This window comes from Tiliqua scincoides, chromosome 2 (assembly GCF_035046505.1).
Source record: "Tiliqua scincoides isolate rTilSci1 chromosome 2, rTilSci1.hap2, whole genome shotgun sequence".
NCBI classification, from domain to species: domain Eukaryota; kingdom Metazoa; phylum Chordata; class Lepidosauria; order Squamata; family Scincidae; genus Tiliqua; species Tiliqua scincoides.
Window position 1 is genome coordinate 62,350,625 of NC_089822.1, and position 22,820 is coordinate 62,373,444.

General features: G+C 43.9%; 2 protein-coding genes across 4 annotated transcripts in view; both read left to right on the forward strand.

Annotated features, from left to right (window-relative positions):
- The first annotated feature begins 215 nt into the window (after positions 1-215).
- On the forward strand, positions 216-9,495 carry PRXL2C (peroxiredoxin like 2C). The gene is made up of 6 exons (XM_066616071.1): positions 216-413; positions 3,194-3,262; positions 4,711-4,764; positions 6,713-6,818; positions 7,490-7,621; positions 9,226-9,495. Exons 1-6 carry the CDS (start codon positions 222-224, stop codon positions 9,351-9,353), a joined length of 681 nt encoding a protein of 226 aa, XP_066472168.1. The 5' UTR covers positions 216-221; the 3' UTR covers positions 9,354-9,495.
- A 5,046-nt stretch (positions 9,496-14,541) lies between these two features.
- CDC14B (cell division cycle 14B) overlaps positions 14,542-22,820 on the forward strand; it is a 50,526-nt gene continuing 42,247 nt past the window's right edge. For all 3 annotated transcript variants that reach the window (XM_066618597.1, XM_066618598.1, XM_066618599.1), the window contains exon 1: positions 14,542-14,795. In XM_066618597.1, coding sequence (XP_066474694.1) covers positions 14,618-14,795 — 178 coding nt within the window. In that variant the 5' untranslated portion in view covers positions 14,542-14,617. The remainder of the gene's footprint in view (positions 14,796-22,820) is intronic.

Genomic DNA, 22,820 nt, shown 5'->3' on the forward strand with positions numbered 1-22,820 from the left:
GAAACAAGCAGCGTGGAGTTGGCCATTGTGACGTCACTTTCTCCGACTCTTCCCTCCACGTGTTGCTGGTTCTCCCTTCCCTTCGCCCACTCAAGCCCCGCTCCTGCTATTGGAGGAGGAGTAAGTCCAGCGAAGGCAGGGAGAGGCTGCCCTCCTCGCAGGCATCATATCCCCTTCAGCAGTGCTCCACCTTCCTCTCTTCCCCTTCCAGGGCAGCCCGTATGGCAGATCCCCTAGCAGGGAGGCTCCCGGTTACGCGGCAGGTCCGCAGCACGAGTCCCCGGCAGCACAAGGAAGAGGAGCCCGTGGAACTCCGAGACGCTGCCCAGTGCACGGTGGTGGATGCAGCCGGGAAGGCACTTCCCTTCGAGAGCCTTTACCGAGAGCAGAAGGCAATCGTAGTGTTTGTGCGGGTGAGAGGCGCAGGCTCCCATCGCGTTTACACTGTACTCTGATGGGGGGGGGGCTACTTTGTATCCGAGTAAAACTTGAGACTCGCCCTGCTACACAACTTCAAAGCTGTTTCCGAGGTGTTGAGCAACTGCTAGTAGTAAGCAGGAAACTGGAAGTTGCAGGCGTGATCTTAATCCTGAGACTGATCACCTATAGCAGGGGGTAGGGTAGGGTGGGGTGGGGTGGGGTGGGGTGGGGAGGCAGGTGAGGCAGTGCCTCCCCACTGGAGTCCTTCAAAAAGCAGCACCGTCATGTGAGGTGTCCAAGCACCCACAACCCACGTGCAAAAGTGTGTGGGTTGTGGGTGCTTGGGCACCTCACACGACGGTGGCGCTTTTCGAAGGATTTCAGTGGGGAGGCACTGCCTCATCTGCCTCCCCATCCCACCGCAAGTCCCTGACATAAACAGATCTTGGAGATAGCAACTGGAGAAAAATAGCAACAATAAAAAGCTACAATCCTATGCATGTATATTTCCAAGGAAATGAATTCCCACAATGGGACTTGCACATCAGAATGACCCACAGGAGACCCATTGTCATGCGTGCTAACTTCGAAACCCCGCTGAGGTCAGCCCACTTTCATGTAAACATGCATAGAATCGAGCAAAAAAAGGCTATGCTGAAATAAGCTGCGCAATTCTATCCATGTTTTTTTCTGGCCATGCTAGATATCTGATGCGGACGTCTGGTCAAAAAGTTTGGAGACCCCTGACCTAGAGAATACTGTATACCAGGGGTGTCAAACACAAGGCCTGCAGGCAAGCAATTTATCTGGCCCCTGTTATAATTGGGCTCTCCCAGCCTGATAATTGGGCTCTCTCATATCTTGAAAATATGAACAAAGTTTGCACATTTTCTCTTCTGTCATTTGCATCTAATGAATCTCTGTGTGAAAAGTGCTTATTTCTGGCCATCATCTGCTTAATGATGTCACTTTCTGCTTAATAATGTCACTTCCAGCCCTCAGCAGGCACTATGAATGCTAACCTCAGCCCTCTGTATGAAACAGGTTTGACATCCCTGCTGTAGATCATTTCAGTGCTTCCACTGACATCTACTGTCCTTGTTTGCTTTTTGCTTTTTATCTTTTGTGGCCTGTTTACACACATTGCCATTCTGTTATTATTAGAATCTATTGCCATTCCAGCTGCCTCAGGGCAGCTAGATCCTATTGGGCCCACGCTGTCCCAGTGCTGGCTCTCAGTATTGCAAACGTGTCATAAGGCATGCCTGCGACACTATGTACCAGTCCAGTGCCAGCGCTGGCTCAGTGCAGGCAGAGGACGAAGAACTTCGGGTGAGCACTGGGCGGTGGAATGGTGAGGTGGGGAGAGGCGTTTCAGGGCGGGGGGCAGGGGGCAGAGATGGCAGCAGGCCCTGCCGCCATATCCTAAACCAACCATTTTCAACCACTGTGCCATGGCGCACTGGTGTACCACGAGTGGTTCACAGGTGTGCCACAGGAATTTGGGGGAAGGTCATTTATTAATAGGACCAATGGGAGATGTGAACCCCCACTGGCAGCATGGTGTACCTTGTCAATTGTCAGAAACCTGATGGTGTGCCTTGACCATTTTAGTGCCTTGTCAGTGTGCCGTGAGATGAAAAAAGGTTGAAAATCACTGTCCTAAACCCCCTCCTGGCCAGAGAAACTTGGTACAGGTCTCCTGGAAACTGTGCCTGCTCAATAGCAGGTGCAGATTTGAGGTGACCCATTGGGACCACCTGGCCATTACATAGGTTAAGAAAGCATAAGGTCCCTTACACCGAGTAGCCCTGTTGCTGCTTCCCAGCCCCATGGGATGCAGCGGTAGCTGTTTTGACGCTGCTGCAGCCCTGGGCTCTGGGAAGCACAGGATTCGACTGCTCGTTATTTCAACCAGATATATATGATTTTTCTGCCATTCATGTTAATCTATGTCAATACATGATTGATCCATTGACTATATTCTAACATAACTTCCGGGATCATATATTTCCACAAAACACATGGTTCACTAGATCTATAAGAAAAGAAGTGGAGGTGGAACTCCTTTGTTAAACTCCTTTGTTACTGATATCATAACTATTTTAGGGAACAAATACTGTATGAATCCCAATACCCATGACCTGCACAATATAGGGTGGTGTAGTGGTTGGGGAGTTGGACTTAGACCTGGAAGATCCAGGTTTGAATCCCCTCAGCCATGAGTGGGGTGGGTGACCTTCCTGGGTGACCTTGGGCCAGTCACTTTCTCTCAACCTCACCTACCTCACAGGGTTGTTGTGAGGAAAAAAGGAGGGGAGCAGCCGTGTACACCGCCCTGAGCTCTGTGGAGGAAGGGAGGTATAAAAATGTTAAAAAATAATAAAATATCCTCAGGTCTCATATCCATGGATTCATTTATCTGCGGATCAGGTCCAGTCCCCTCAGCGTGTGCCCTCCCCTCCAGTGCAATTTCTCCATGTAACCAGAAGTCACGTGTTTTGAGCTATACAGCTCAGTCTGAGCCTGGTAAAAGCTGGGGTTGGACATCCTCGGCCTCTGCTGAGCTGGGCCCCAGACCCACAGCTCACCCATATCTGCGGATTCAGGTATCTGGGGGGGGGGGGTTTCAGGTGTCCCACTATGAAATTCTGTGACTTTCTGATGCTACTTCTCAAACTTTTATATACTTACTAACCAACTCCAACCATTTTGAAATCTGATTATTTTATTACAGTTATGTCTTCTGACATCCCTAATTGACTTTTTTCAGAACTTCTTGTGTTATGCTTGTAAGGAGTATGTGGAAGATCTGGGCAAAGTTTCCAAGAAATGTTTACAAGTAAGTAAAATCCAAAACATCTCACCATCTTTCAAAACGGAACAGCTGAGGACAAAGTTAATGCCTTTGCTTATGTCTTTAGAATACATGCTGTGAATGTGTTCTCCCCATGTGCTTTCTTCCTAATATCTACTATGATATGCATATAGAACCAAATGAGGTGGTAGAATGGATTGTACCACTTCAGGCTGCAGGCATAGGATACTATTTTTGAATGCTCTTCCATGTAAAAACTCCTCAAAAATAGTAGAACGCATAAAGAAAAAACAATTCTACTGTAGGCTGCTCCCTGCTGTGCGAGTTTTGTGCTTGCAACAAGCCTTCTGAGTTGGGAAGCATTCAAAAATATGATTGTTTCACCTGTAGTCTGCAGTAGAGCAGTCCGTCCTGCCACATAACTCTACCATCTCATTCTGATGCCCATAGACTAAAATTAGATGTCACATTAACCACATGATGTGTTATGAAAAGCATGCTTTTACTTGCATTTTCTGCAAGTAATGCAACAACACAGGGACACAGTTTGAATCAGAATTGCTGTTGGGAGGTAGAGGGTACTTAATTTTTAATCCTGAACCATTTTCCTGCTGAAAATCATGCCCCCCCATGACATTTTACCTTTGTAAAATTTACCTAGTTCCATCTTAAGCCTCTGCGTGTTTACTCAGAGCAATGCCCACTCACCACAATAGAACTCACTCCCAAGAAAGTGTGCTTCACATTGCAGCGTCAAAAGTGTTTGGCTTCACATTTTCAGACCTTTGAAAGCCACTTGAAATGACTTGTGAAGTGCTTGTTAATTACCTGTGGAAAAACAGTACTGAACTTGCTTTAAGAACATCAATTTTGCTTGCTTCAACTACCATTCACCTAAAAAGAGAGGGTTTCTTTTATGTGTCTCATTGGACATGGTCCATTACCAAACTGATTTTTGCTGTGCAACTTTCTACTCTTTTTTAATATTGGCTATTTTTAATGATCTTACTGGTATTTGTGATTTATTATTACAAAGTTGTTAATACTTTTGTCAAATTGTTAACAGGCACTAGCTTTAACGTCCCCCTGCCTGTGATCTTGACCTGGTGTTAATTAGTGCTAAATGGCTTATACGCAAATAATCAATCTAGAAAATCAATCTTTTCATTAGTAGCATTACAGAACTGGCAGTACAGCCTAAACAACATCTGTATCGCAGTCTCTGCCTTCAATAACTTTCTGTCTTTATTGTAATGCTAGTATATCGTCCTGGCTTAAGACACTGCAATATCATAATTGTGGTTTGGTCCAGTCTGTTCCCTTCAGTGTTGGCACAGTGAGCCATGGATTGTGTTAGTAACATTTTGAGATTGAGGCTTTGTAACTACTCAGAATTAAGACCCATGGGATGTACTCCCTGTTACTTGTATATAGGATTGCATAGTAATATTCTTTGCGTTTTCCCCCTTTAGGATGCAAATGTCAGACTTATAGTTATTGGACAATCATCACACTACCATATTAAGGTAAGAACTAGTAAGAAATGCCAGATGGAGAGGAGGGCACCAGGTCGCAGGTTGTGTCTTGCTGTCTTGTGTGCTCCCACTGTGAGATACAGGAAGCTGGACTAGATGGGCCTTTGGCCTGATCCAGTAGGGCTCTTCTTAAAAAGTTAGTGAACATTCATGGCAATATTTATTCTGTTGTGTTACTTTAAATTCAGTATGCCTCACCTCACCATTAAGAGTATGTGAGTGCATGCATATTTATTTATTTTTATTTTTCACATTTTTATACCACCCTTCCTTCAAGGAGCTCAGGATGGTGTATATAGTTCCTTCCCTCCTTTTGTCCTCACAACAACCCTGTGAGGTAGGTTAGGCTGAGAGATAGTGACTGGCCCAAGATCACCCAGAAAGCTTAGTGGCTGAGCAGGGATTTGAACCTGGATCTCCCAGGTCTCGCACTGCTAAGTTTTATTCATTCTATACCTCCCCACCACAGTGTCAGGCAACAGGAGACTGTGCCAATTGTATCCACACTTGAGAGAGAACTCAAAAAGGACTATTGATTAATATTTATTATTGTATCAGAGCAATTTCATCTTTAAAGTGTCTTTTGACCATAATTAAGGTTGATCTTCCAGGTTTGTGATTTCTGCTGAGATCAAATAGTGTATGCTGATGTGCAAAAAAGATACTTCAAGAAATCCTAGGTCTGCTGTATAATTACTAAACTACTTGCATGTGAATAAGTGCAATTGGGTTCCATTGGGATTTATTTATAAGTGTGTTTGAGGCAAAGTTGATTTTTATTTATGTAAGATTCCTGCTAGTGAAAATTCTGTATGAATCTTGTTGGCATCCTTCAGTCTTGGAAGACTATGGTGTCACGCTCTGAATGGTGGTTCTGGAACAGAGTGTCCTCTCCAGTGCGTGAAGCCTGCGTAAAGTAGGTATGGAGGATAGGCTGTTACCCATGCAGCAAATCCCCCCTCTCCACGTCGCTGAAATGGTCCAATGGAAAGGCAGAGGCCAATACGGTTGGTTCCAGCGGCGTCACAGGAGTTGCCAGAACGTGACTGTGTTCAGCCATGAACTGCCTCAGGGACTCCGGCTCCGGATTTTGCCTCGAGGTTGACTCCTGAAGCCTTTTCCATAACTGGATGTAGCCACAAGGCAGTGGAGGTTTGGGATCAGAGTTTTCCTTCTCTCAGATGAGCTGCCTTCCCAGGCTAACGAGTCCCACCTACTCGGTGGCTGTTTAGTCGCCTCTTACGACAAGTACAGCCAAACTGAGGGCCTATTCTTATCCCAGCCCCCAGGGGAATGAATGTATGAATGCACATTACAGTAATCATAGCTTTTTTATGTCACACAAATATGAGGCAGTATGCAAAAAGCCATTCAACTCTCATTTTACATGAGTTTGATTTACACTTTTTTGAAATAATGTGCTTTTAAAATTAATACCAAAACCTAATTTACACATGCCAATTTTAAAATACCATGGTAAATTCCCTGCACTCCTGCATGTTTGGCTGACTTTGTGTGTGTTACTTTTGATTTTTAATTTATAAGTTTTTGAAGTACACACTAATTTTCATGAATGTAACAAGAGCTGCCTGTATATCATTCATGTCAAGAGTGGCCTGTATATCATACATAGTTCCTGAATCATTTCTCTCAAGAGCTGTCTGATTCCAGTTTTGTATGAAAGGAGTGTAAATGGAGACGGGTATGCAATCCAGCACAATACTAAGGACGTTTGATCACAGATAAATCCCATCTACCAGTACTATGACTTATGGTGGAATCCTATACAGGTTTATTGAGAAATTACTCTCAGGAAAGTATTTACAGGATTGTACTGTTGTTCCTTAGAGTATATGGTTAGGATTGCAGCTTTAGTTTTGGGGGAAGTATAAAAGACTCTCCAATCAGTTCTATTTATATTTATGTACATCTTTTGCAGCCATTTTGTAATTTGACAGGTTATCCTCATGAAATGTATGTAGATCCCGAGAGACAGATTTATCGTATATTTCACATGAAAATTGGAGAAGAATTTGTTGCATCAGGTAGGCATTGCTACCAACTGTAAACATTAGAGTCCACTGCACAAAAACTGTGAAGTAACAATGTAAAGATTTGTAGATTTCAGTGTTTTTTCTTACACCACAGTCACATGGGTTACTGATCTCAGGTCATGCTATGTTAATGTTCAGATTTAAGTCAACATCAACTTAAGAAAGTTTTTGTCAATGTCAGTTTTTTGAGTTTTGACTGAATTTTATGTTGATTGATATTTATGTTTATCAATGCTTTTAATTTTGTTGCAAGCTACCTTGGAGGCCCATTTAGATGCTGAAAAGTGCACCTTACATTCCCTTACCTTGGGGATGCCTCCATGACTGCCCCCCTACTGCAGGATGCAGCACATGCCCTGTTGGCACAGCTGTACCAGTGATGGAAAATTGGATAGGATTTGGTCCTAAGCCAAGTAGGCTGCTTAATAGTAATAGCATTTGTAGAGTGCTTTCTGAATGTGCAAACCATGTCACATGTTATTTTCTGTATGTGGTTCTTATAACAACCCTGTAAGACTAATATGTATGCATCTTAGACCAAGTGGTTTGCCAAAGGCATCTGTGTGTCCATGGCAGATTCAAAGCAGGGATGTCCTGATTTGCAACTCAGGCTTTTATTTATTATGCTGGTCTTCTTCATCTTTTGTGTTGTACTGTTATAGCACAGAGTCCTCATGTAAAATCCAACTGGCTATCAGGAAACATTAAGAGCATATGGAGAGCAATGGCTAGCCCTGCATTTGATTTTCAAGGGGATCCAGCTCAACAGGGAGGAACTTTGATTATAGGTCCAGGTAAGAGTGTTTAAAAAAAATAATCTTCCCAAGATTATGCTACACTACAGGGTGTCTTCTCTCTCCTGGCTGCACTTTTTACCATTTCCATGGATTAAGTTGCAAATACAGCATTGAAAATGCTTCCCTGTATTTCTGTGGCTCTTTTTGAGGTCAGCAGTTTTGTCTGTGAAACTTTTGGAGACAGAGATGCAAACATGCTTTAGTTATTCCTGCAGCTTGGGAGAAACTGTTACTTGATTATTCTTGGCTAGAATCCAAAAGTCACCCAGAGTGTTATGCATGGGTCTTTTTCATGCCCTGCCCACTGCTGTTCCTAGCATCTTCTGAAACACTACTCCTGAGGATCATGTAATGAGGTATGGGGGAAAGCAAGGGGGGAATCGGCACCTCTTTGTGCACATTTCTATTGGGCTATTTGGATCCTGGCCTTAATATTGAAGCAGTTTACAGTTACTGTATTCTTTTGTTCCTCATAATAATGAACCTGGGTGTGGATTACAATTGCTCCCATTTTACAGATGGACAAGACTTTTCCAGGTAGTCTAAATCTCTGCCTGCTAAAAGCACAATTGTTGCAGTGAGATTTGCAGATCTGCCTTCAAGGAAGTGCTTGGGTGGCAATGGTAAAAAGCAATTTTTTGGTCACTGGAAAACTGCAATTCTCCTCCCACCAGCAGTGATTCCATTGGAGTTCTGAGTAAAGTATGTGGTTATGAAAATCTCATAGACATTTCATAGACCTCTTTCATGAATCTTGTTGCTCCTTTTGTTTGTTTGTACCCTTTCACTTACCCTAGAGAATGAAAACACATTTCTCATTATTTATCTTCTAAAATCCTCCTAACTTGGTGAGCAGGCTATCTTCCCAAAACAAGATGATTTTTCTCAGCAACAAGGCTATCCACTTCTTTGATGTGGGGTTAGGGTGGATCATTAGAAAATGCAAGTACAGGTGCAACCTATTTATCCACGGATTTTTTATCTGTGTATTTGTCTCATTGTCTCAATGTCTCATTGTCTCATTGTCTCAATGGGGTGGGGTACTGACAGTCACACACACCTTTGCCTCCTTTGCCCTGCTCTGGCATCTCGATCCAGACAGCCCAAAACACTGCAAAAAGGTTCCGCCTTGCCCAGGCCCAGGCTTAAAAGCTCAGCAGGACAGCTGGCAACGGGAGGGCTGAGTACGGAGGGGAGGGGATTTATAACAGCTGCCTTAGTTTCCTTCCATCCGGAAGTGTCTGGCTGCAATGTATTTGTGTAACTCTATGAAATTTAGCACAACGCGTTTTTTGTTAATCACGCTGAGTCACAGAACAGAACTAACGCGGATAAATAGGCTCTACCTGTACTTTATTAATGAGAATAAGTATTTTGTCACATGGAAAGTAATTCCAGTAAATCCATGACTGATGTGGAACTTGAGAAAAAAAAAAGAGAAAACAGTAAGGTACAGAGAAGCTCATGTATTTTAACCCCTAGTTCAAATCCATCACTCTTGCCACCGCTCTGCACTGATAGCAATAACAGCGAACTGTTGTGATGATGAAAGAATATTTGTACAGATAAATGTTAATATTGTCATTTTCCATTGTTTCCAGGTAATGAAATCCACTTTGCACACCTTGATAGGAATAAGTTGGATCATGTTCCCATTAACACTATTCTGCAGCTTGCAGGCATTCAAACAGTAAACTTCACCAACAGATCTCGGATCATTGATGTGTGACTTGTCAAGAGAAGAAAAAGTCCAGATGGCAAGTTAAATGATACACAGCAACACAGTCTATTCCAGCAAATCACAAAAGATGAACTTACTGTGGCATTGCGGAATGAAAGTGTTTGGCTTCTGAGTAAACTGGTTTCCAATGGATGAGTGTGATACTTCATACTTAGTGATTTTCAAGGCTATGATGCAACTAACAAAAAATCATGTTTAAACTGATGCACAAAGAGATACAGGCATGCCCATGGGGAAACCATTCTAGGGACCCCCCACACACACACAGCTACAGAAACAATGGATATGGGGATGTCTGTATGACTAGTGCCCACCCCCATATGCCCATTAATGTTCTTTAAAGTCTTACCGATAAGTGTTTCTTGCTTTAAACAGGGTGCTGTAAGCACAGGAATTGGAAGTTAACTGTTTCCTGTTTAATGTTAGGTCTATTTTGTCAGTCATTCAGGTTGCCAGCAGCCTGTTCTCTTTGCACTATCAGCTTGAATGCTTCTAGCCCCCTGTTTAAAGCAAGAAACACTTAATGCTAAGACTTTAAAGAATGGTAATGGACACATGGGCCCCCTGCATCCATGGATAATTGAAAACATGGATGCCAGATCTGCTGTTATGGAGGCCTACCTGTACTTGGTATGTTGCAAGTTTTTTTTACACAGCATATTTTTAAAAATATATTACTGTGAATGAAGGGTGCACAAATAATGTGAGAATCTGTATATGTTACATCCAGTTTCCTACATTTGGCCTTTTTGTCATGCTCTAACAGTATCATGATCAAATGTGATAGAAGTACAAGTTCAAATCTGGGGGGGGGGGGAGGACTCCCTGTCCAATATGTGCAAATACACTGACCTTACATCTGCAAGGAAAATTCTTGGCTTTCTGCTGGGGCTATTCAAATGAAGACGTCAGGAAATGTTACTCTTTAAGTCTTCAGCCAGGAATACAGCAATTATATACAAACAACAAAATCAGCTGTGTGCATGTGTTGGTGCAGACTATTTGACTGAAAGGTAGGGTATAAAGGCCTTGAAAGAAAGTACAGTCTACACAGTTTCTAGGCAGTCATTACTCTTTTGAATAGATACAGCAGGGGAAGACTGTTACCATTGTGATAAAAATGGGTTTATTTGTTAACAGTTTAAGGGCTGTGTTTTAAATTTTCATTTATCTTTAAAGAAAAAGGAATCTTACAGTACCTTGACATACTGTGCCATAAACTTTCCTGGACTGAAGGCCATTTCATCAGCTAGGTATGTATGTGAGAACTAAACAGTGGGGGCAATGTGTCAGGAAATGCAAGTCAGGCAGTCTGTGACATTTCTATGCAAATTCAAGTGTATACAAAATAAGCAAGGTGACCATTCACAACAGCAGTAATTGGTCAGAATGCACATCTAGCCTTGGGAGGAAGAGGTCATGAAAGATCAGTATGTTTCCTCTACCAGCACAGCCAGGCATTAATTAACATGGAAAAACTAGAATGATTATTATGTTTTCACCCACTGCTGCTTTTGCTGAATAGTCCCAGTGCTTATTTTCTATACATTTGAGCATTACACAGAATTGTTACGGGTTGTACCTCCTGCATTTCATGGCCATTTTGTTCAACTGTATACAGTCCCCCTCATACTCATTTATGTGTATTCCAGCCAACTAGTCAACAAATATTTATACCATATAAAATGGTGAATAGTCCAATCCTATCTGGGTCTTGCACTGCTGAAACTTGTGTTGCACCAGCACAAGGCCCTTTATGATGGTATGAAAGCCAGGCCACCATCACACACTGGACAGCGGCACAGTGCACGCAGGAATGGCTCCCAAAGCCTCCACTGGTGCCAAAAAGTTGGCAGCAGAGGCATGTGGGGAAAGGAGGTAGATCTATAAGCAGTGGCTTATGCCAGGATCCTATCACCTCTTTCCTAGGTTTCCCTGTCTCTTTTCTTTCTTCAGACTTAACACCAGCAAAATGGCTTGTGTTGATTCAAGGAGTCCCATAGGTGATTGGGCAGCCTACCGGGGGTAAGTAAAAATACTTTACTTGTCTCCTGCTGGCTGCCCAATCTCCCCTCCTTCCTGTTGGATGCAGCATGCATTCCATCAGTGTGGCTGCATCAACAGTAACGGTGGGGAATAGGATTAGGGTATTAGTGCCGTGATACTCTTGTTGTTTTTGATGCAACAGGCTAGCAGGAATAACCCCCCAGGAAGCTGTGCATATCTTGTATATGCGAGCTTTGCATAGAAAAGTATCTGGCATTTCTTAGACTTTGGCCCAACAGTTGACATGTTCCATGAATGTACAGTATGTGCATGTTATATGTGTGTCAAATGAAAATAACATTTCATGTATCTGATGAAGGAGGCTTTATTCCATGAATGGTTATGCCACAGTAAATCTGTTGGTCTAAGGTGCCATAAGATTTCTTATTGTTTTTGCTGTAACAAGCCTACCTAGCTGCAATACATGTTTTAACTATGGAAGTTTTAAAAGGAAACAATACTTTTATGGGAAAAATGTGGCATGTTAATATTAAAATTATTTAAGAGTATTAAATAATTACACTTAATGATTAATGTTTAATAACATCATTAAATATTAATATTAAAAAATTTTAATATTCAGCAGATGGCAGTCTTCTCCCAAAAGAAATGAAGGATTTAAGCATGTAGATGCTGATGAGCCCAAAGAGGACTTGGGCTGCGAATGTCCCAGTCCTTCCATGCCTTGTTACGTGGAAATTCTGGAGTTTCCTTCGAAGTAGCTGTTTTGAGCCTCAAGGCATACATTTTCTCACTGCATTTTTAAACTGCACTTCTTGCACTTGTATACACTGAGGCCATTATTTTAAGATACTGTAACCAGCAAGAACTGTATTTTAAACCAGTGGAAACTTTGGCTGTTCTAGAGCTATTCCCATGTGGTTTGTCTATGAGACTGTTCCCAAGGACATACTCATAATGCGAATATATTTGGATTGGAATTCTGCAGTACCTCTATTTGTACCATTTCATTTCTAAAAACACTTTCAGTATTGGGATTGGACAAACCTCCCTTTGCCTTTTCACTTATTACAAGTAAGGCAACAGAAATCTGAAAAAAGCACTGGAAGTTCAAGTCACGCTGGCTCGTAAGCTGTATTTGCTTACCAGCAGCCCAGTCCTATGCTTCCTGGTGCCTGATGGCTACCGCTGTATCCAACAGGCTTGGGGAAACCACTTTTGTCCTCTTCCCCTAGGAAAAACCTCAAGCCCTGCATCGGGCTTCTCAAGTCTGTGCCCGCTGTTTTGCCAGAGCAGACTTGAGAGACTTTGTGTTGGGCTTTTCAGCCCGCCATGGAGTTCAGGAGATGGAGGAGCAGAGCTCCACTGGTCCCATCCCCCTCCTGCCCCAGTTCCTTCCCCTGCCCTGCCCTCCCTCGCCCCCAGAGATTGCACCATTGCCCAGTAGTTTCACTTATCCTCAGTGGCAGCACATCCTCCTTCTGCTGGCTGTGGGCCTGGTGCCTGACTGACATGGGCCCAGCACCAGCGCTCCCTACTCTTCCAGTGCCATAAACATGCTTGACGGCACATTTATGGCACCTAGTACCAGTGCTAGGGTTTAGTGCCGACACTGGGAGCGTTGAGAATTGGACCCTAAGTCCACATGCCATTTGGGCCTGATACAGCTTATTATTATATGTAGGCAGTCCTGTTCAGACATTTGTTGCAGGTATAAATGTCAGCAGGCTTTGCACCTGACTGTATATGTCTACCTGGATGGTGCTATATAAAGAAATAATCTGTTTCAATATCAAGCCCTATTAACGTGTTACTTTCAACATGTACACAAACTGTTACGCATGATTGTTGAGAAAAGCACATGTAAATTTGTTCACATTATTTTAACAACAGTACATACACTGCATTTTCAGGGGAACCAGTCCCCATGTTGATCTTTAAAATTAATGTCGTTCCGTGCACAGAAAGACATGCAGACACCTATATGTGGAGACAAAGTAGCACCTGAACAGCCTTACAGAAACAAGTCTGTGCATAGAAATAGGGGTGTAAGGTGCTTGCCTTCACCTGGAACTTGCTTCTGTTCCACCAAGAACTCATCTCTGAAAATAGCCTAGGGCTTAGTTGAGTGTGCATCAGTCATCACATGTGATGGGACCATTTGTCATGGATAATACCTATCTAGAAGAGGAGAGAGTGGCAAAGATGTGACTAAGAAGAAATGAAAGTACTGTATTGGGACCAAGTATAAGGAGAAGACGGGAGGGATAAAAAGGTCTTTGAGATATAATTTATGGACAGTTCCTAAACTGCACACTAACTTAAATGTACTTGGAAGTGTGGTTCCATATATGCTTTAGAAGCAGAGAGGTGCAGTAGGTGGGGAGGCAGCTGAGGCAGAGCCTCCCCACTGGAGTCCTTCAAAAAGCCCAAGCACCGTGTGAGGTACCCAAGCCATGTGAGGTGCCCAAGTGGAGTGTGGGTTATGGGTGCTTGGGCACCTCACATGGTGGCAGGGGTGTTTTTCAAAGGACTCTGGTGGAGAGGCTCTGCCTCACCTGCCTTCCCACCCACGGCACCTCCCTGCTTAGCTACATGAAATAGATTCCATGACAGTCGAAGTGGCTTGGGATTCCACTAACTTGAACGCTCAACAGGCTTCTGCACCAACGCGGAGCGTTATCCAATACCCCCTGGTCCCTACTGCATTATCTAGTTGCTGCTCGCCAATTCAACCAGCTTTCTATGTCCTGATGTACAGAAAAGATCAGAGGCTGCAATCCTGTCCAGACTTACTTGGAAGTAATCCCCACTGACTATAATGGGATTTACCTCCGAGTAGACAAGCATAGGATTGGGCTCAGAGTAATTTCTCCCCCCTTGGCAAGGAGGAGCTGGCTGGGAAAGGATTGTGGAGATGCCAGCTCCACGCGTTCTGAACCTCTGCCCGTGACGCAGGTGCCCAAGTACTCGGTGTGACATCACGGGGGCCGAGGGTCTGCGATTATGACGTCGCACTGCCTTGGCCCAATGACAGGCGAGCAGGAGGGGGGAGACCGAAAGAGGAAGGAGAGGTGGCCGAGAGCGGCAAGTGGCAGGTTGGAAGAGACGGGGGGCGGCGCCTGCCTCCCTCCTGCTCCTCCTCCTCCCGCTGGGCTGCTGGAGCCCCAGTCGGGGGAGGAAGCGGCGGGGATGAGCCCGGGTGTCCTGCAGCCGCCGCCGCCGCCTCCTCTGCCTCCGCCGCCATGAAGCGGAAGACCTCGGGGATGGGGGGCCGGCGACACTCGGCCCCGGCGACGCTGCCGTCCACGGCGCCCCCGGCCATCAAGAAGACGCGCAGCTCCGCCACGCTCCCGGTGCTCAGCGAGGTCGAGGAGCTGCCCTGCCGCTCTCTGCGACGGGAGATCTGCCTGCAGATCACAGGTGAGGGGCGGACGGGCGGGGGCGCCTGCGGGGCGGGGCGGGGCGGGGACTCCCCTGCTCCGTCCCATCCCCAGCCACCGGGGAACTGGTGCGAGCCACCAACTTCCACCGTCAGCCCAGCCCAGCCCAGCCCACCCCGGGAACTTGGAAGCAACCCCCAGGGGCTGCAGATCCCATCCTCACTTACCTGCGAGTGAGCCCCTTCGACTACTGTGGGGCTTGCTTCTGAGCTGCTTTGCCTCGGATTGGGCTCTGGGTTGACTGCCCTCGTCGCTGAGCTGCGTTGCACGGTGGCAGGCTGGAGGCATCGCACGGCTGGCTGTGTATACACAACAAGGAGTCACGTGTTGTTACTACTTACTTCCAAACATTTGCAGGCGCTTCCGAGGCTCTGCAGTGCAAGCGGGCTCCGAGCTGCAGGCGTTCGGGAGAAGGTTGCTCATCTCCAGGGCCACCCACTGGAATAATGATTCCCCCCCCCGCCTCCCCACACGTTAATGGCAGGTAAACAGGCCAGACCTTCTTGTGGGTGCCCTCTCCAGTGCCCAGTTCGTGGCTTTGCCTACCAACTGATCATCCAGACCTTGAAATGTAGCCCCCTTGCCTGGCTCCCTCTCTAGTGCTCAGTTCCGGGCTTTGCATAAGGGCTGATCAGCCAAACCTTGAAATGTAGCCCCCTTACCTGGCTGCTTCTCTAGGGCTCAATTCCTGGCTTTGCCTAAAGGCTGATCATCCAAACCTTGAAATGTAGCCCCCCTTACCTTCTGTTTGAAGATGAAATGTGGGGAGATGCCCCACTGCTAGTTGGGAGCCCAAGTGAGAAATGGCCACTTCCTCATTCTGTCGTAAGAATAGTCTTTGTATTCTGTGCTTAACAGATACCTGTTTTTTTGGCTATTTTCCCTGTGCGAGAATTGCATAAGAATACTCTTATGACATTAAAATAACAGGCAAAAGGACGTTTGCATAACTTGGCCATTAGTGCTTGCAGTGGGGGCAGGTTCAGAATTGAGTTGTGGGGAAAGCACCGCTTTTTGAAGCTTGTGTGGCAGTTCTGGGCTTTTCCAGATACTGTAGTACAGTATTTGGTCGTTAGACACCAGATCAGTGTGAACAGTCTGAAAAAAGTTTGTGATTTCACTTTAACTGAGTCTTGTGAACTAGGCCATGAGTCTCACTGCTTGTCAAGCAAAGCATTTCAGTCAAATCACATTTGGGGTTCTTGTCACACAGTTTGCTGCAAAGTCTTGCCCTGTCATGGTGGATAGATGGAAAATCATATGGGGCAGTGCACACCCACTCTAGAGCAGAATCAATGCCTTTCTTACTGAATGGCTTTCTTTTTCCTTCAGCCTTTCTTTGGAAATGTTGCCTTAATGCATAATAAATAATGTTTGTGTACACAAACAGGATGGTTAACAAATAAATCAGCATTTTTTGAATTAGACTGCAGTCCTAAATTCACTTCCCAGGCAGTAAATCCCATTGAATTGAACTTGCTTCTGAATAGACATGCATAGGTTTGCTCTGTCAGCTATATTCAGCATCCTTTAAAAAATCATCTGAATTAAAATGAAATCTGAGTGTAGTACAAACAAATTGTAAAATTTATATTCCTTGAATTGAATTAAAGGGCTTCTTGTATGGTATTCCACTGACTTCCATGAATTCCCCCCTACCCCACAATTCTGCTGAGGCACTCCTTGCACCATTACCTATGCAGTCCCGGAGGGATTCTCCAGTCCTTTTGGAAGTGCACTATAAGATGGAAGAGGCAGAAAAGTCCTATTCAGTGAGTGGAGCTGGATGAATGTAACCAATGATTTCTTAAAACTGAAACCATGTCTCTGGTCAATCCACCCTCTACACACAGCATTTAATATATCTTTTTCTCTGAGTTTTAGTATCTTTTTTTAATGTAGTTTTTTCTTCCTAATACTTGGGAGTGATGGCATCATTCAGATGATGAATAATTATCTCACTCTTTCATTGAGGTGAAACCAAAAATTTCTGAGTTTAGGGCAAGTCAGCATAATCGGCATGACAGCTTTGTTTTCTTATGTCATTTTGGGTGCAATCCTAACCCCTTATGTCAGTGCTTTCCAGCACTGGCATAGCAGTGCCAATGGGGCATGTGCTGCACCCTACAGTTGGGTATCACTCACAGAGACCTCCGCAAAGCAGGGGAATCTTTGTTCCCTTACCTCAGAGCTGCATTGCCCTTATGTCAGTGATGGAAAGCACCAACATAAGGGGTTAGGATTGCGCCCTTTGCCTTTTCTTTTTTTGTTGTTATTAGGAAATAGGAAAGAGTTTATTTCAAATCTGTGCTGAACATAGGAGGAACTAGAGCATCTTTTCTTAACCTTTGTCCCCTGCCATACCACTTTGCATATAGGAAGTACCACTGGAAGTAACTAGTGATTATGTGATTGCCTGTTACTTCTGGATTGGGAGGCCAGATGCAGTGAAACAAACAGTAGTAAAAGGCTCAGGGCAGATGGGAGAGCTTTTTCAAGCGTGCAAAAAGTGCACGCTGGAGCTCTGCATGCTCAGCCGAGCCTCTTACTACTGTTTGTCATGTTGCATTGCTGGCCTTGCTGAGAGGGTCTGGGGGGTACCACGGGTACTACTTGACACCACCTCAAGTACAACCAGTGGAATCTAGTGATTCAGCACTGGTTGAGAAACACTGAACTAGAGCGTGTGCAGCTCAGACTAGAAAGCAAAATACAAGACAGGATACATACAATATAACTAGAAATGGTACATTAAAAGAACCTCCTTAAACTGCTGTTGTAGTCTTTTATTTTCCTAATGTTTGTAAAGCCTTTATGAATTTTAATTTGGGAGTCTCTGTATCTACTTAATCAAATTTCCTGTTGACAGTTGGTTTCCTGTTTTCTTTATCTTTTGTATTTCTTATCCTTTGCTTCTGATGTGGAAGTTTTTTCTTTTTCCTCAAGTGCATAATGGCTAAATGGCACTGCTTTGATCTGTACATACAGCATTTTGTCAGTGCTACATATAATAGCTGTATAAATATTGTAACAATGATAATGTGCACTGTACCACAGTTTGCTATGTAATGTAAAGCAAAGGGTTTGTATTTAAAATCAAGTAAGGCTCTCACTATAACTGATCCATGTGTATCGATGTTCACCTAGGGATTAGGCATTACATTTATTTATATGTTTTAACATACACGTATTTTCATATTTCCAAATTTTCTGTATGCTGCCAAATGCTTACAAGAACAAAACTAAAATCTGCCTGTAGTTACAAAACAATACAGTCAAAATAAGCCAGACTCAAGTAAAATTGCATCACAAAGACCTATCCCACATCCAGTTTTCTGGAAACCTTTGGGGAGTGAAAACCAAGCCTATGCATGTCTGCTCAGAAATAGCCTTACTGTGACTTACTGTGAGTTCAGTGTGACTTACTCCTCGTTAAGTGTGTGCAGGATTGCAGCCTGACTTGAAGATGCCTTTTACTGCAGTCTTATGCACACTTAGTTAGGAGTGTGTACCATTGAAGGGCCCAATCCTATCCAACTTTCCAGCACTGGTGCAGCCACAATACAGACCTGAGGTAAGGGAACAAATGCTCCTATACCTTGAGGAGGCCTCTGTGACTGCCTCCCCACCACAAGATGCAGTGCATGTTCCATTGGCACAGCTGCACCAGCACTGGAAAGTTGGATAGGATTTGACTTGAAGTAAGTTGGGAGTAAGTACCATTGAATATGTGGAACTGAGTAAACTCAGGTATTTCTGAGTAAACTTCTGAGAAGTACTGTAAGTTATATTTACCTCTGCACAAACGTGCTTAGGATTGTACGTGGCAGAACAAAAACATTTAGGCCCAAATCCTAACCTACTTTCCAGCACTGGCATAGCTGCACCAATGGAGCATGTGCTGCATCCTGCAGTTGGGGGGGCAGTTACCTCCTCAAGGTAAGGGAATGTTTGTTCCCTCACCTTATGTTGGTGCTGAGAAGTGGGTTAGGACTGCACGCTTAGACATCCAAACTGCTCTTATTTCTGAAAAACCTTAATTATACTCATACTTGCCCATTTTGGCAAACCTTGACTGGCAAATTTGATTTTCTTTGACTGAGCTTTGTGTCACTCATGTTCCTGATATTCCACTGGGTGTAATCACAGAGAGACAATCCCAATAGGGCTGCTTAGGAGTCTGCCCATGTGGCCCCATCTGCATGTGTGTTAGTGCCTTGTGGGGCCTTTGTGATGGCTGTCTCCCAGGCAGCTCACACAAGACCAATGCTGGCCCCAGGTTGTCAGTTACTATTCCCCCAAGGAAGCCAAGACCCAGTGGTGCCACTGGGACACATTGTTGGGGGGGCATAGAGTTGAATCTCTCCTCCCATCACACCATAGTCCTGATCAAACTGCTATTGACTTAATAATGAAAACAAAACACAAATACACGTGCCTCAATCAAGTGCTCAACAGAACATCTACTTTCACTTACTAAGAAGAAATAACTGAGAGTCAGACTGGAATTCTTGGCTTGCAGAGCACACTCTTAGCCAACTCCTCTTAGGAAAATACTGGAGATGACTCTCCTGCATACCATCTGTAATGCCTTTTAAAAGAGCAAATACCTTTTGGTCCCTATAGGATTGCCCTCTGTGTTGGCAGTCGTTGGTAAATTTTAATCTATTATTATAGTGGGGTTTCAACTGATACCACAAGGTATGAGTTTTGCCTATTCTGGGATACTTCACAGGGCTCCAAGCCACTCAGTGCACCATCACTGCACTTTCTTATTGGTAGAGGTAAGCATTTGAAGTGCATAATAAGCTGAATTTTGCTCAGTCAATGGGAAATTCTCCACTGGCTTTTAAAAATAGAACTGGATTGCAGGGATTTACAAGAAATGGGAGAAGGGAAGAGTGGAGTGTTGAGATATATTGCACATGGTAAGCCTTTTACAGCACCACAAACCTTCCTGAAAGTATGTGTATAGGACAGGCAATGGCAATGTAGTAATAGAAAGAAAAGAGTCTGAGTGGATTCTAGAACTGGTAAGTGGTTCATTCTTCCCAAAAGCAGTCTGAATATCTGAAGGACGTTTTGACCAAGAAAAAATTAAAAAATAGCATGCAGCTCAATTCTATGCATACTTACTCAGAAGTTCCTTGTGCGATTTCAGGCTTATTTCCAGATACATTTGCAAATGTTGTTTTCCCTGTTTGTATTTATCTAATACAAATTGTTTCATAATAAGTCTCTGGCTATTGCTCATGTTGTCTCTTTTGAATACTGCAAAAATTTCTCATGATAAGCATTAGTCATCCTCTAACTGCAGTCTTTCCCTGGAAATATTGACAAGTAATTTGTAACAGTTTTCAAGTTCTAAAGGGACAAGAGGCTGCAGCTGGAGCTTGCCCCAAATACTCAAATTAAAGACGTTTGGAGATCTGTGGGAAGATGTGAACAGGACACACCGAGAGTTGTGTCTACACATACATAGAGTTGTTTTCATTTTATTGACATGGTCTATTACAATAAGGAGGTAGAAATACAGTCAGGATAATGGACTATATTTTAAACTTAATAGAGGCAGAAGAATCTTTTCGTCATTGCAAGAATTGGTTCCTATAATATTTGACTTACAGCTACATTTCAATGGAAGCATTAAAACCACTTTGACTTGATGGAAAGCTGCAAAACATAGAACACTTCCTACATGCTACATAGAACATAAGAGTCCTGTTCTAACCTACCACTTGCAACTGACTGGTGTTTTGTGTGAATGCATATCTGTTAGAGTGGTTTTTTGAAAGGGAAAAATAGTTTCATTGCAATTAGGTGTGGCAAAGAATTGTAAAAATCTTCAGCCATGAACGTTTTTTAAAAGTGAGCTCTCTAAAACAACACATCAATTATCCTCTTAAATATGTTTGAATTTATTTCATAATAGATTCAGCTATTTACTTGCTGAGAGGAGAGTTCTAGGCTCATAAAGAATGAGGCCCAATTTTTTTTCTTTGTACTCATAGGCTGCTGTCCATCATAGGGTCAAACAAGGTGAGAATTACATAACACTATGCAGAATGAGATGAATACTGAAGAATATAACTCCAAGCAGGCTTCTTATAGACTGAGAATTGGGACATTACATGCTTTCCTCCACCTCCCTTCCATCCAAAATAGAGCAATAATGACATCTCCCCCCCCCCCGAAATATTAAGCATTTCTCTGTTGACAAGACACTTCTTACCTTCAGTTCTCAGTAGGCATCAGAGGAGGTGGAATTTTGAATAGCTTTGGGATGAATGTGGGACAGGTGTCAGTGTGTGTAGTGTTGCATCAGTGTGATAGGGCCAATCAAAGGAGGTGCTGGAGTGCATTTAGGATGACACCACCTGCTGCCTGTCCCCTTTGAAAGGAGCACAGCTAGACAAAGGATGCTCTTCACCATGCTCTCCGTGATGGCTTTGTGGCTTAGATTTTCATTTTGTTTTGGCCTAGACACAGCTTTGGATTTAAGGTGATTTCAGCCTTTTGCCATAGTCAATTTCTGCCTCTTGGCTTGGTCAAGTTGGCTTTGCTGATTTGTCGATTTTAGCCTTGAATAACTTGGAGGCCTCTCTGCTATTGATTGTAGGGGAGAGGGGTTACCCCTGCAGGTTTGGGCTCAGCTCTGTGCCCTTGGGTAGGAAGATTATGTTGGGAGTGGATTTGGGGCCTTTGGAACTGTGGGATTTGCAGTCTGTGAAACGGTGGCAACTGGGAGCCTGGGCCTTGCTGTCTCAGTGTGAGAGAACCAAGCAGCTGTTGGAGGAGTGCACATTATATATAGTTTTAATAAATATATAACATGCCCCACAAAGTTGTGCTAAAGGGGAAGCAATGTGCTTCTAAACACCCACTTCCCAAGCTTAAGATTTGGCAAAAGGGTCTTCTGAACACTTTGTCTTATTTTTTTATTTATTTTTATTTATTCACATTTTTTATACCGCCCTTCCTCCAAAGAGCTCAGAGCGGTTTACACAGCTGCTGCTCCCCTCTTTCTTGTCCTCACAACAACCATGTGAGGTAGGTGAGGCTGAGAGAAAGTGACTGGCCCAAGGTCACCCAGGAAGCTTTGTGGCTGAGGGGAGATTTGAACCTGGATCATCCAGGTCTAAGTCCACCTCCCAAACCACTACACCATCACTGTTTGCCACATCTTTAGTGCGTTGTACTTTTTTTTCTGGGTGCATGTGTCAGTCTTTAATCTTTAAGACTATTTATCCAAGAGGCATTTCAGACATTATATTTTCCAGCAACGGAATAATTCTTGTGAATGACTTGCAGTATATATAGATAACCCTGCAGAGAAAATATTTATTTGTTTGAGAGATTTATATTCCGCCTTTCCCATGCCACAGCAAATGCCCAAAGCGGCTTACAAGATTTCACAGTAGAGTACAAATGAGTTTATTACAATAGTTCTACAGACAGATTGTAGAACCCCTCTCTTCCCAGTGGAATCCTTCACGAGGGTATTGTTTCCCCACCCATCCATCATCAACATATACTGGAGATCCATGGATGAGAGTCTGGTTCACAGGAAACCAATCCATCCGTGAGAGCTGTTACAGGCAGAGGTTAGAACCAGTGGTGTAGCTAGAGGGGGTGCAAAGCCCTAAGTTTTTCAGGAAGCCTCAGCATAGCATGCAAACGACCCCTCCCTTTGGAGCCATTCTGGGCGGTGGGAACAAAATGGAGGCATTTGCTTCTGTTTTGCTCCCACCACCCAGAATGGCTCCAAAGGGGAGGGGCCGTCTGCATGCCACACTGAGGCTCCATGCAAAACTCCCTGCTTTGCACCCCTTCTAGCTATGCCACTGGATCTAACTGAGTCCCAGCTCTGGTATGAGTACCCTTCCGAACTAATTCCTCTAATTTCTCTTTCATTAAAATGGGAATTGAGAGGACATGGTTTATGTTGGCTAAGCACTTTGCACCCTTTGAGGTGCCATGAAGATAAGGATAACACAATTTGGCA

Coding starts and splice junctions, on each gene's coding strand:
- PRXL2C (XM_066616071.1), top strand. CDS start 222: ATGGCAGATCCCCTAGCAGGGAGGCTCCCGGTTACGCGGCAGGTCCGC. Junction 6,819..7,489: donor AGAAGAATTTGTTGCATCAG/GTAGGCATTGCT, acceptor GTACTGTTATAG/CACAGAGTCCTCATGTAAAA. Junction 7,622..9,225: donor AACTTTGATTATAGGTCCAG/GTAAGAGTGTTT, acceptor CATTGTTTCCAG/GTAATGAAATCCACTTTGCA.